General features: G+C 40.9%; 1 protein-coding gene across 1 annotated transcript in view; it reads right to left on the bottom strand.

The window, feature by feature from the left end:
- LOC307233126 (tight junction protein 2-like) overlaps positions 1-15,359 on the bottom strand; it is a gene marked incomplete at both ends in the record, with an annotated part of 146,091 nt that overhangs the window by 41,602 nt on the left and 89,130 nt on the right. The window contains 2 exons of the mRNA XM_080004338.1: positions 1,320-1,428; positions 3,885-4,035. Coding sequence (XP_079860464.1) covers positions 1,320-1,428; positions 3,885-4,035 — 260 coding nt within the window. The remainder of the gene's footprint in view (positions 1-1,319; positions 1,429-3,884; positions 4,036-15,359) is intronic.

The following is a 15,359-nucleotide window of genomic DNA, read 5'->3' as shown; positions in this document are numbered from 1 at the left end:
CTTGGGGCCTCATCCGCAAAAGCGCATTGTGAATTTTGTTTCCTTTTTTTTTAATTTATGAAACATTTTAGCTAGTGACAAAAAGTATTTGGACCTATTATGGTCCCAACATCAGCAGAACTGTGAGGATCAGTCATCTGTGCCACTGATCAGTCATCCAATCTGTCATTTTGCTTTCTGGTGTCACTTTCACAGACAGCGTTTCCGCTTTCCAAACCATAACCGACACGCCAGGTTGCGCGCCTGGTGCAATGAGATTTAGGTCTCCAATCTGGACTGCACATAACGTGCACGCCCCTAGCATAGGCTGCAAGAAGGAATTACTGAGGGAAGTCCCGAATAGCACAGGGGGAGCTCCAAAATAATGTTTTAATGTATACAAGAGCTGTAGGCCACAAAAATGAAGTTATGAAAGGTCCACTAATTATTGCTTTTCATGCAACGGTTATCCTACTCCAGTTCAGTCACTCAAGTCAGTAAACATCATAGTTGGACATGGACAATGGACACTGTGAGTCTCTCTGTGAAATCTGGTGTGTCCTAAAACGAGGCAGCCAAGATCACCAGGGTGGACACGTCTGGGTATGACGACCTGTTCAGTGGACTACTCCACTCAGCTTGTATTCTTCTTACTGACATAAGGTCATTCGAAGTTCTTCAGTTATAATTCTCATTTGGGTCTGTCCGTTTGTTGTGTGGCTTTGTTAACTGAAAGAGATGCCTCCAAATTGTTTCACTTACAATACCAAATCCCCAGCTTTGATTGCCTTAAGCAAAATGGAGAAGGGCCTAACATAGGTCTTTGCCTAGGCCCGGCAAATCACTAAAACTGTGCCTGTCCCAATGCAGAGTGTGACAAATTTGGTATTTCCAGAAATAATGAGTGTGATAACATAAAATAAAATGTCAATGTGAATATAAGTTACTTCTGATCTAACCTATACTCACCTTGGAATCATAATAAAACCAGTGAAAGTTAATTTGAAAAGTACAAATCATCCTTCGAACAATGAACTTTGGGGCAAGAATAAACATTTTGAAAAACTAGTAATATCACTAAGTCTATGATCCTTGTGTTCATTACAACATAATACATTTTGTTCAGAGGCCTTGCATAACATATACTCTACCAGTATAATATTAATAATGTTGACGAGAAGTAAATATAATGGTAAATATTGAGGTGTGTTAGTCTTTGAACTCCAATATTACCCATAGTCAGCAAGTGTTGAAACTGTATGTATCTATTCTTTGACAATAATACATTTATGAATAATCACAAATGGCTTGTTATGGCATATAAAAAAGGGGCATATTACCATTAGGCTTGCTCTGTGCCAGGATAGTGATGTTTTCTCCTTTGGGGATCTCCAGCAAGAAGAGCACTGCTTCCTCCCTCAGGATGGCTTGGAAATCTACATTGTTTACCTTGAAAAAAAACAACTATAGTTAAAACTATTACTATAGTAACATCCTGCAACAGTTTGGCATCCATGTTGGTAATGTGCATCAATTGGTCACAAAAACTGAAGAAGTATAAAATATGTCAGAGGGGATGGTAGCTCAGGAGGTAGTGCTGGTCGCTGGTCGCTGGTCGTCTAGTAATCTAAAGGTTGCTGGTTTGATCCCAGGCTCCTCCTGCTAGCATGCTGTAGTGTCCTTGAGCAAGACACTTAACCCCTAATTGCTCCTGATGGCTGCGTCCGTCGGTGTTTGAATAATTGTAAGGCGCTTTGGATAAAAGCGTCTGCTAAATGACTAAATGTAAAAAATGATGTCAAGGGGACTACACATCTTAAGCTTAACAAAGCTGGAATTTACGGCAAGGATGCCTTTTGGAAATATCTGTGGTGTTTGGTCAAACCCAAGATTTAGGATTCAGATTTAGATTAAAGATTAATATTTTTATTCAAATTTTCAAGTTTAAGATATAGGATTTATATTGAATATTTATATTTGGGATTATATGTATGTGTAAAATGTAATATTTATGTTTAGGATTTATGTATACATTTAATGTTTAATATTTTGATTGTGATTTAACATTTAGATGTTATATATATTTCTTAAACCTATATATGTGGAAAAAGTGACAAAAGAAGATTTTTATTCACACATTAACACACAGTCAAAGACAAAGACAAAATGTGTTGACTGAAACTAAACCACAGACTTTTGACAATGCCCCTGGATTTGATCACTTTTAACTTTGTGTAATCCATTCTATACTCAGTGTTTCAAAATAACTGTGCAATGATATACTTTTATGTCAATTTAGTTAAATTGCATCTTAGTCTGTTGTGTACATATCCAAGTGAGGCACAAAATATCAAAGTATTACCTTCCTTTCCTTTTACCTCAACTAGTGGGAATAAAAAGGTAGTAATGTTGACAAGCAATTCACAAAAAAAGGAAAGATTATCATCACCATAAAATGTTTTGTGTGTGTTTAACAACATATTTCACTACTGTCATCAACTCCTCCCTGTACCTGGACTCCTACTGCCCTGAAGTCTGCCAGAGTGAAGCGTTTACTGAATAAACCATTCCTCCACCCAGCAGCTGTCCACAACTAAAGACCTGTAATAGATAGATTCCATGCAACAAACTTTTTTTAATATCTTTTTAAAATTATTTAACTGTTGTATTAATCGGTCAAAATTGTTATTGTCGGTTAAGGGTTAATTATTAACATCCCCAATATCTATCCTTTCCCTCTTTGGAATATCAGGAGAGGTGCATCTCTGTATGTCTTCAAGACATTAATGCATGGATTTCCAGACAGCACCTGAACCTTAATCTCGACAAGATGGAGCTCCTCCTTCTCCCTGGGAAAGACTGCCCTCACACAGAACTCTTGATCATCATCAAGAACACCAAAGTATCTCCATCTCAGACTGCCAAGAACTTTGGGGTAATTCTCAATGATCAGCTCTCCTGCTCTGCCCACATCGCTGCTACAACTTACTCCTCTTGGTTTTCCTTCAAAAACATCCGAAGAATACAACCATACCACTCGAGGGACGTGAAACAACTTCTGGTTCTCTTCTAGCTGAACTACCTGTCTGTTGCATCAGAACTTTATAGCATATCAAGAATGCAGCAGCCCGTCTAGTTTTCAATGAACCAAAATTCGCTCATGTCACTCCCCTCCTTCGATCATTTTGTTTTGCTGGTTGTAACTGTGACATACAGTGATACTGTGACAAATGTACTTATTGTGGGTCGCTTTGGACAAAAGTGGAATGTAACATGTAATTATGCTATATTTGTTGAAGCTGAACCATGTAAAATAATTTAAGAATGAGGTGGACTATTGATAGTTAAATGTGTCACAGAAACGTAGATTCGATAAGGACTACAGGTAGATAAATAGATAGGACAGATGGAACCAGTCCCCACCCGAAGTGATATGGGTAATTCTATGGGAAGTTGCGTTCTTGTAGTAGATTAACACTATAAAACGTAAGGAACCCTTTTCTCTCTCTCGAACACATCATCGTCTGACCAGCGATGGACACTCATTACCAGGTCCCCGGGCGCGCCGACGAATGCGGCTCGCTGTTCCTGGCTGCCCCCCCGGAGGAAGGACAAGACAGGATGGGTTAAATGCAGAGGACTCCTTTCACCGGCCACCATAACAATAATTAATATTCCTGTTTTACAGGTAGTGCCCCCCTTCTAAGATTTTAACATACTTTTAATTTAATCAATGCATGTCATCGACTTAGTCCATATAAACCTGTGACGTATGCCTTCGTGTCAAACTATGCAGTTATTGTCTCATTGTTCTCATTGTCTCAAAGACTACTGACGACATGCAAGAGTGTGTGTCAAGAGTGTGTGTCAAGATTTTGCCAAAGAGTTCTTTGCAGTGACTCTACCTTCATGATTTGGTCTCCGGCGCGGAGCCCCTCATTCTCAGCGAGACTGCCCTCTTGAACACTGGCAACAAAGATGCCCACATCGTTTCCTCCCATGAGCCTCAGCCCCACACTGTCTCCCTTCTCAAAGCTCACCATCACTGTGTTAGTACTTTGGAAAAGGCAGAGGGAGCAGACAGTAGACACAAAAATATTAAAGACAATAGATGAGATTAGATAAAAATGCATTAATTTAATTTATTATTATTTTGATTTAATTCAATGAGCAGTCACATTGTCCGGTTACTTCAGAGAGTTAATCTTAAACTAGCGGCCACATTACGTGATATTTTCAATTGTTTTTTTGGGGGTTTTTTTTTAAACCTGTGCTGTCAGCATGCTTGGCATACAACACAGAGTATTTGTATGCCACTGCATCTAGGACAGAGTTAGTCTGCAAATGGAGTTCAACTTCTCAACCTGCAATGCCACTCTTCTTCTTATTATTCATTCTTTAATCATCAAGATCTGCTTGCAATAACTCTGTTACAAGCAGATTTTGCCTGAAAGACATCTGCACATGGTGGAGGGGGAAATGGCAGGCCGCTCTGCATCCCCATCAGCCCCCTGACCAGCCCCCGGCACATGCCAACCACAGAACAGATGACGGCAGACGACCTCCCACCCACAGCCTGCCCACCCTGCAACGAGTGCCCTGTGCACCGAGAGCGCCAGAGAACAGATGCCCGGACAGCCAGGTGACGGGTGTCTGCCCCCCCCCTCCCCCGCCGAAGGAGATCACACAAGAATGCCAAAATAAACTAGAACCACAACTAAAGGACTTGCACTCCCAACAAGCCCACTCATCCACTAAGCTAATCCAGACAATTAAATCTCATCTTGATCAAATAATCATAATCGATCAAAAGACACAATTCCTCATGCAACGAACAAGAGTGAATTATTTTGAATTCAATGACAAATCAGGTAAATTTCTTTCTTATCAGCTGAAACATAGAAAACACGTTTCACCGCCATCAAATATTTACAGGGCAGTATAACACACGCAAGACATTGATAAAATATTCAGAGACTTTAGTAATAAGCTATATCCCTCAGATAATGAATCAAATATATCAAACATTGACTCATTCCTTGATGATATCGACCTCCCAAAACTATCCACAGAGCAGGTGAGGTGTCTTGGAATGAGTGGCGTCCCAAGACAGTACCCATTGTATGAGATAAATTATTAACAGACAGTGCCAGGGCCCCCAAGAGAGAGAGAGAGAGCCCATTGTCAGGGGTCCCGGTGATAAGGCAGGTGAAAAATGTGAACGGTGACCTATGTAGGGGAATCAGATGGTCAACGTTCTCTCTGGTTTAACATAGCACCTGCCTGAGTTTTATTCGACAGAGAATCCATCCAGCTCGGTTCTCTCCTAGACGTCCATGGCAAGTCTAGTCTGATGCTGTTCTTTTGTAATAAATCTTTACTTTTTATTTTAATTGAATACAATATTTAATATAATTTTATTTTACTCAAGTCAACGTCAGCAGTCACTTCTTCCTCATCAACACATCAAATTCATCAAGAAACTACAAAGTGGCATCACAAACAGGATCTGTTAGGGCTAACCTGCCGATGCTGCCCGCTCCAGCGAAATACCACTTTAAAAACCTAAGGGTGAGTGTTTCCTAACAAAATTGAGCTGTGTGTGATTCTTGAAGTGGTAGTGTTTTGTGCAGATAGGCTGCACTGACAAGAGCAGATTGTGCGGAGATGGAGATGATGTGTTGATGTGTGAAGTCAGTTTCCGTCTAAATTGGGGTTTATTAAGTTGTAAAAGACGTAAATAAGGGGAATAAGAGAATAATAAACGAAGAAAAAGAGAATTTAGTTGAAATAGAGAATAGAGACGAGAGAAATTAAAGATGAAGTTAAAAGTAAAAGTTAAAGGCTTAAAAGATGTGGAGAAAGTAATTGTAGAATTGCAGAACTAGTAGCCAAAAGTTATTTAAATAACCATGCAAGATTAACGAAGACAGGGCCTGTATCTCCTTAATCAGTAAGACATGTGTACATTAAATGCTGCATGAAAGTTGGCCGAATGAAAATATAATCTAGTCAAATCTAGGTAGGAAAAACAAAGAGGAAATAACCCTGGCCAGAGGAATTGAGTCAATATAAAATGATATGAATGAAAATGAAAAAGATGAAAGTAAAGTGAAAAAGAGATACATTTTAAAAGCCTAAAGTAAGATGAAAAAGATGAAAAGTGAAAAAGAGATAAAAGTTAAAAGTCAAAAGTAAGATGAAAAAGATGAAAAGTGAAAAAAAGATAAAAGTTAAAAGTCTAAAGTAAGATGAAAAAGATGAAAAGTGAAAGAGAGACAAGTTAAAAGACTAAAATAAGATGAAAAAGATGAAAAGTGAAGCAAAAAGACTTACAAGTTAAAGGCTGAAAACATGAAAAATAAAGTTTGACAAAAAAATGGGGAAAAGCAGGGCTGAACCAGCCTAAGAGAATGAGTGCACATCGAACATGCATGCTGAAAGAATCTGATTAAAAGGATAATTTGTTAGAAGTTTGGCCAAAGTGAAAATTTAAAAGTCTGGCCAAAGTGAAAATCTTGATGAAATTAGAAAAGTATACATGAGTTGAGGTTAAAGTATAAAGTTAAGCGCTGTTGAAGATTCTGAAGAATCAGATGTACGGCTGGGCAGACGTCTTTTTCCATTTGGGGTGTGAGTGTGCCTATGTGTGTGTGTGTGTGCCGTGGCTGAAGAGGTGTGAAGAGATTTGTGTATTGTTCGTGTATATGTATAAATGATATATAGAATACATGTGTTATAAAATGGCATACATATGTGGTGAGCCGTTAAATAATACATAAAAGAAACATTTCTTGCCCCTTTAGTGATAAATATATATGAGCATGTTTACGGACTTTGTAAAGCTGATAATAATGATTATAAGCCTTTCTTTAAGGATGTTTGATAAATATATGAGCCTTTTTCTTTAAGGACGTTTGATAAATATATATGAGCCATTTCCTTTCAAGGATGTTTTATACATTTGATAAAGGATATGAACCTTCACAGGACTTTTTATATTTGATAACAAAATGAGCCTTCTTGAGAGAAGTACTAGAATCACCAGAAACAGTCTGCCTACACATGCATATACACATTCAGAAAATAATAGAAAATCTTATGCTCTAAATTATGAGTAGGATTTGTGGATTGTTTGGTTGGTGTGTGAGTTATTTTCGTTTTGTGCTTGGAGTGTGTGTGACAGTGTTGTTGTGAGTCCTGTTGGTTAAACGAGCAGATGGTCTTGGTGAAATAGAAGGAAAAGCTGAGTTTTTGATGCAAGAGAAGAGGTTTTGTGTTTCGGCTGCTGAGTGAAAGGAACCAGCTTTGACTCCGTGCGTAACTGCATTACACTGGGCTGTTCAGAAGGGGAGCTAAAACAGGATGTTCGTTCGCTGACGACCAGTGCAAATTGGAAGTTGTGACTAAATTTAAGAGGTGGAGCAAGGGGTCGTGCCTTATACAGAGTGGTACTTATTCGACTCCCCCTGACAAGAGGGGTGGAGAAGAAGTACGACAGAAGAATATAAATAAATGAATTTATATAAAAATAAAATAAAATAAAATAAATAGAAATAAAATTTAATTAAATAGGAAAATAGAATAAAAATAATTAATTACAGGTGATATTAGATTGATTAATATACCCTTTAGATTTAAATGTGTCGTATGAATAAAAGTAAACATTGCTTTATTTCAAATGCGCGAGAAATAACCATTTACCTATATGTGTGTACATCTAGTTATATACTACATGATTGCTTGTTCTCACATGTAGGATTACAGCAGTTGTTTTTCTTATATTGCTTTTGCAATTAGTTAGTAAGAGACTTGGCAACGGACTGACTAATCAAGGCATTCGCCTAATTAATGGAGCATTATTGATTTGATTGATCACATGCAGAAAAACTGATTTGATTTAAATACAGTTGAGTGCTGTGAATATTGGTTTCATTATCTGAGTATGGTTTACCTTGATTGAGGCTGTTTTGAGAGTGAACATTGATGGACATTTTGATAATTTAAGATAAATGAGTATGATCAGATGTATCAGATCACGAACAAGTGAAGTTGCTTCTATTGCTATTTGTCTCCTTTGGGGTTGGTAAATTCAGTCGTTTTTGGTTGAGTGTGATTACACGGTGCTTTATAAATAATTTTTAAATAAATCAATTCGATTTACAATAAAAGAAATGGATACAAAAATTACAAAAGTAATCACTCCTATTGATGTAGTGCGAAATAATAATCCTCTTATTACAGATATTGCAAAAATATCAGGAAAATGGAGCAAGCGGTGGCCTGACATTGAACAACGATGGCCAGCTGAAGGAACTCTTAACCCGGATGTGATTAAAACAATGCAGGCGCTTGTGTCCACATATACAGTAAATCAAAAGAAAGGAAAAAGAGGAAGGAGACGCACGGAGAAAAGACAAATGGAATTTGGCATTCTACAGCTGTTCGTAAAGGAGGGACAGACATCGAACCTGCAAAATTAAACAACGTCTAGGAGCTGTTTATCTTCCGCAAAGCCAAGGTGTTTATGATAAATTGAATGGTGTGCTGAAAAATGGCATTGTTAAAATCTGTTAGCATACAGGACTGAATTCGGTAGAGGTGTGTAGTTAGGAGCTAACACTAGCAGAGAAATACCTATTCTAAATATCTGATTCCGTCATAGACTCAAGTCTATTTTTAACTGGGAAAATGCATGGACAAAGGGGGGAAAAGGAAAATGTTAATCATATATTGGAATAATGTAAAAGCATAATGCAAAAGCGAAATTATTATACTGTATTTGATGTGTGTGCAAGATACTGGCTGGTGAATTTTTCTTTCAGGACCAGTCTGAAGTTGGCTGTGTCCAGAGATCCTAACAGCCTAATGGACTTGAACACTCAAACATGGACATTCAAAAATGGAGGATGAAAATGGATGATGGACCCTGAATGAGGACATCATGATCAGGAGTGTCGAGTGAAATATCATTAAAAGTTGATAGTGTTAAAAAGCGACAGTTCAATACATACATATGTGTTATGCATGTTTTTATAATATTGGAGTTTGTTTACTACAATGTAACCTGTATTATTGATGAAAAGTCTGTACTCTACAGTAGATATTTTAATCAAGACATATTACTTTGATTTTGTATTGTTTTCTTTGAAGTTTTCTGTAACAGGGTGAAATGGATATATTGGGACCTCAGGTGTTTTATTTTTTTGCGGGGTTTTGAGGGACATTGATGATAGGCAGGGACAGGTTCACTGGAGCGTGCATTTGCTCTGCACCCTCCGTGTGTTCTTAATGTGCCATCGTAATTCGAAAATGACTATTAGTATTTAATTAATTACATACTCATTCAATACAAATAAAATTATATACTGCAGTGTATGTATGGCCTTACCTTTACTTGTAAGTAAAGTCCATTCTTCTATCCTTCTGGACAAAAATCTCTGTGACTTTGTTGTAAAAGTCCTCCTTATCTTCCTTTAGTTTTAAAAGCTTCTCCGTCTCAATGGAGATTATTGACGCACATGCCCCCTTCAGTGAGGCAGAGGTACTAGCGGCCTAATCTCCTGCTTTTTCAGTGCGGTTTTATGTCAGACAAGCAAGACTAAATAGTTATACACGTACATGGAATAAATCACCTATTCTATGGAAAGTGAGGACATATAATAAAAGTGTCTTAAAAGATTACATTAGTAACAAACAGTGAGAAAGCAAAAGATGCATGCGCTCAACCCAGTTTGTGGATTCCGATCCCACAATCCGCAATCCCCGCCCGCCGGCCCAAGCTCCAAACCCGCAATTACTCCCCAAACCAACACTCGGGTGCCAGCCACCAGCACCCCAGAAGGGTATTTTCTTGGCAATTGTTAAGGCCACCAAAATGGGTTGCTGGTGTTTGGGTGGTGGGCCAACTGAGGAGAGGTCACCAAGGAGACGTATAGGAAACTGGAAAGCTGTGACCGTGTGAGGGTTGTTAGTTTCTTGGTGATCTCCAAAATGTTGGCTAGGTGGGTAGAGTCAGATGTCATGACTGTACTCATCTCTGGTATTGAGGGAACTGACAGCAACCGTCTTTTACCAGGAGTCCCATTTCGAAAACATTTTGTTGAGTGATTTGTGCTCTGTGCAAAATCTTATACTGGATAAGTTAAATTGCTAGTCATAGAAAATATGTGTTGCAAACAGGCTTCCAGAAGTTGATATCATGGAAATAGCAAGGTCTCTTTCCCATTCCATGGTTGGTAAAGACAAAGTGTCATCTGTTTTAATAAGAGTTTGTAGGAAAAAGGAAAGGGAAAGGGAAAGGGACTTTTGAAATTACCTATATGAAGACGTTTAATCATTGGAGGTGGTTGTAGGATGTTGTTCGTTAATTGTATTTTTACTTTTAGAGACTGCTGTAGTTGAAGAAATTGCAGGAAACCACTGATAATATACCTTTGGATTAGTGTTTGGAAAGATAAAAGTGATTTGTCTTCAAAATTGTGTTCCAGATTAATAATTCCTTGCCGTTTCCAGGACCTGAAGATTATTGGTTTGGTTTTAACCAGAACATCCGGGTTGTGCTAAAATTGAGTGAATTTGTTTGATAGAGATAGATTGTAGGTTGTGTGTAGGGTGTGTGACATTGCGATTAATATACAGTTGATTGTGCAGCCTGACAGTATGTTCCGTTCCAAAACATGTACTGTATATTTTTCACAAAACAAATGCAAGATTATCCTGTATACTCAAGTTGCTTACAGGTTTGAACAACTGCTCTTCCCGCGGGACAAATAAAGCATTGCAGATGCTTTTACACAAATGTTGCTTGGGGGCATTCCCAGTCCATTACGTCATCGGGGTGGATGTCATCACAGGCAGGATCCCAAGCGGGTTCGTGCCGGGACCCTCCTGGGATCAGCCACAGACCAGCGATGAATCTGACTTGTCCCTGGCATGGTTCAGCTGCCCTTGCCAAGTGGCTCCCACTGTAAACAATTGAAAACTTCCAGTAGGGATGATATTGGGTTCCACAAAGATAGCAAAGTGTCATCTGCATTCAAACTGATTTTGTGAACAGAGTTTCCTATTTGTATGCCAATTATATAATTGTTTAATGGATGGCCGCAGGCAGGGGTTCAATAAAAATGGAGAATAGTAAAGGGTAGAGTGGACATCCTTGTCTTGTGCCATGTTGAAAAGGGAAACACTGTGAAATGTAACCATTGGTGATAAAAGAAGCAGATGGTAAGTTATACAGACTTTTTATCCATTGAATGAGTGACTCTCCAAAGCCAAATTTGTTGAGGGTTGACAAGAGATATGATTAATTAACTCTGTCAGATGTTTTTCGACATCTAAAGAAGCAATAACAGTATTTAAGTTGTTCCTTTGAGATTTGTTATTTGGTCTGGTTGAATTATAAATTAAATTACTTTTTCAATTGCGTTGATTAGTGTTTAACTAATGATCATTAAATGACAATTAATCAGGCTTATGGATCTTTGACTGGAGGTGAGGGTTGGATCCTTGGGACTAAATCTCTGTAACCATTGCGATAAATAGTGGGGATATTAGTGGACAGAAGGGTTTATAGAATTCCACCAGGTTGTTGTATTGTTGGGCATAGAAAAGAGAGCTTTTCCGATAAACACACATAAACACACAAACCACCGCCACATGTTGGGCAGAGGACACACAATGCCATTTGGAAAGCCTTTGATGGGAGGAAAAACGATGCAATGGGACAGCAGACAACTTCCCCCCGGAATACAACAGAACCAGCATGCTGGGGATGAGGGCAAACCAGCCACCTGAGAAAGGACTGCCCTACAAATCCATGGGAGAAGCAAAGGACTGTCAGTGGAGGCCCACCTCCGAAGTGGCAATACTAGGGGTGCCCAGAGAAGCCAGAGGGGGAAGTGATGTCAGCAATCATCTCATCAAAATCACAGGACAAACAGTGGGGGTGCTACGTCCGACCCCAGGACGTAGTGCCGAGGAGTCAAGGATTCGCCGGGTTCTGTGGTGCCACGGGACGCTCTCTCGCCTTCCCGTGTTGTCCCCTCTCTGTCCCCCTCAGCTCCCAAGGCGGTGCTGCCGCGGGAAATTGGCAGGGGTATGGACACTGCGGGCGGCCCAGCCACGACGGCCACGACTGTCCTCCGATGGAACTCAGACTGGTAGTCTGGGTCGCCGGCCCGCCAGACCCCTCCCGTCGGAAAGGGGTAGGGGTAGATATCCGGCTTTGCTGGACTCGGACTGTTGGCAGACGATGGTCCAGCAACGCTTGGTTTGACCCGGGGCTTTGGTGGAGGCGTCACAGTTGGAGATTCATTGTGTGAATGGGGGAATTCACACGTATCCGATGGTCCAGCTTGAAATTTGTGACAAGGAAAAAAAGCATAGTGTACAGGCTGCGGTTAATTCCCGCCTGTCACACTCTCGGATTTTGGCCATGGATTGGCCAGGGTTTGACACATTGATGAGAGCGGCTGGGGGAATGCATTCACGGCTAGTAGAGGAGAATGCTCTTCCAGGTGGCTCACCAAAACCCTATGGCCAATTACCTCGGTCCGAGAAAATACAACAGCGGATAATGGCCCGCTTCTATTGGCTAGGCATTTGGCCAGATGTGTGTTAATGGTGCGCTGCATGTCCTAAGTGCCAGTTATTTAACCCTCTGGCTCCGCCAGGAGCGCTGTTGAGGCCCTCCCCCTAGTCGAATTCCCGTTCGAAAGACTCAGTATGGACCTCATCGGGCCGCAGTGCCCGTGGGTATCAATTTTGTGTCAGAATCAGAAGCAGTGCCCCTGCGCAGTGTTATGGCCAAAAGTGCGGCGCAGGTGCTGTTACCATCTCCCGAGTTGGGATTCCGATGGAAATCCTGACCGACCAGGGCACTACCTTTATGTCACATAAACTTCGGGAACTTTACGAGTCACTGCGATTCAATTCGGACCTGCGTTTGCCAACCCCAGACCGACGGCCTGGTGGAGCGCTTTAAGAAAACACTGAAAAACATGATTTGAAAGTTTGTTCTTGACGATATCCGTAATTGGGACAAGTGGTTGGACCCGCTGGAGGTTCCCCAGGCCTCCAAGGGATTTTCTGCCTTTGAACTCCTCTTTGGCAGGAGACCCCAGGGGGTGCTTGACCTAATTAAAGTAAACTGAGAGGAAGGTCATTGCACCAGTAAGAATTAAATACAGTATGTCATGGACCCGATAGCAAAGTTACATGCGCTGATTCGACCGTTATCACGGGAGATTTTGCCCCGGGCTCAGGAACGTAAGTGGCTCTTATACCACCAGGGGGCTCGACTCAGACAATTTGCACCGAGAGACAAGGTGTTAGTGTTGCTCCCTATGTCCAGCTCTAAATGGCTTTTGAAGAGGCAAGGGCCTTATGTGGTCACAAGGCGGGTTGGCGAAGTCGATTATGAGGTCAAACGGTCTGACAGGCAGGGGGTGACACAGCTAAATCAGATCACCTAAACCTCTTAAAAGAATGGAGGGAAGGGGTGTCCGTGGCTCTGGTCACGCTGGTCATTGAGTGGGGTGAGTTGGGGCCAGAGGTTCAAAAAACAGCTCATCATACTGTGGCCCTGTTATGTCAAGTCACACTTTATAAAGCGCATTTCACACCAGGGCAACACAATGCGCATTACAAAGAAATACAATCAAAAACATAGTTGTCAGCTGGTCATCTCAAAAAAATGCCCTTGAAACAACAGCAACAACAAAAGCAACAGCAACAAAAGCAACTACAACCGCAGTGGCAACAACGGCAACAGCAGCAGCAACAGAAAACAACAACAGTAGCAACAACAGCAGCAGCCACAGAAACAAAAACAACAGCAGCAGCAACAACAACAAAAACAACAGCAAAAACAACTACAACAGCAGCAACAGCAGCAACAATAACAGCAGCAACAACAGAAACAATAGCAGCAGCAACAACAGAAACAGCAACAACAACAACAACAGCAGTAATAGCAGCAGCTACAGAAACAACAACAACAGCAGCAGCAACAACAACACCAGCAGCAACGGCAACACCAGCAGCAACAACAGCAGCAGCAGCAACAACAGTGAGAGACGGGAGGATGTGAGAGACAGGAGGCAATGACAGACGAGGGGCTGTGAGAGACAGGAGGCTGTGCGATACAGGGGCATGCTGAGATCTTGTGAAAAGACGGAAGCGGAAGGTGAGTAGTGAGTGGAGACCCAACATAGCGGCGTCCTGCTACACTAACTATCACACTGGCAGCTCCATCTCAGACAAAATAACAAAGCGAAATGCAAATAATATTGATATATATAAATATAAAAAAAGGAACACCGCGCAAAACCCAAATGGAGGACCTCGAGGATTATATCGATTTTTTCTATAACGAATACATGATGGAAGACGACCAGGACCGCAATAATCCTGCGGAAAAGGAAAAAGTCTGTGCTGTAGTGGTGAGTGTCTTGGATGAGATTAACAAGAAGCTGGACATGCTTGGTCCACTTTTCCGAGACATTACCGAAATTAAAGCCAGCCTTGATGACCTGCACCGCACGGTTGGCGAGATGCAAAAAGACAACACAGATCTAAAAACCTCCTTGGATCGTCTCACAGTGGAGATGGAAGTTGTAAAAAAATAAAATAAAATAATGAAAGAGGCTATCCTGGATATACAATACAGAAGTATGTGGGACAACCTCATCTTTTCTGGGATCCCAGAGAACAACACCAAGTCCCCAGAAAATATGGTGAAAGACTTTCTCCGCCCTGAAATTCCCGACGGAAGCACATCACCTTCCACCGGGTTCATCGATTGGGACACTGCGTGGGGAACTGTCTCCACTCCATCATTGCCAAGTTTGAACACTTCAAGCACAAGGAGCTGGGTAAAAGCAAAGGACGGGTGCTGAAAGGAACCATGCTGGGTATGAACGATCAATTCACACGGGAGATCAACGACCGACGGAAGGTGCTGTATCGCGTCCTGAAGGAGAACCGGCAGAAGGGGAAACCTGTATCCTCCATCACACCCTGGTTATTTTGATCATTATGTTTGTATTATTGTAATTCTGGTTATTATATACTGCAAGATGTACTGATAGGCATGCTATGTCAGGATTTAAAATATTGCTCACTCTCATCTCACCCTCCTAATTCCCCCTCCCTACTTCTCTCATCATCTCACCTCCCTAATCCTTCTCTCCTCACTTCTCCTATCACTCTCACTCTATTATGTCTCTCACCTATTGTATGTCTAATACGGCAATGTTCTATGTTCATCTCTGTCTACTTATCGATTGTTTGTGTAGATATGTATCCCTACAAACTGCCTGCAATACTATGAGTGAAAATGAATGTAAAGGAGGAAATCCCAGGCCTATCTATGGGAA

This window comes from Zeus faber, assembly GCF_960531495.2.
Source record: "Zeus faber genome assembly, chromosome: 7".
Lineage (NCBI taxonomy): Eukaryota > Metazoa > Chordata > Actinopteri > Zeiformes > Zeidae > Zeus > Zeus faber.
Note: the sequence above shows the minus strand (reverse complement) of the source record. Positions and strands in the feature narration are given on the sequence as shown.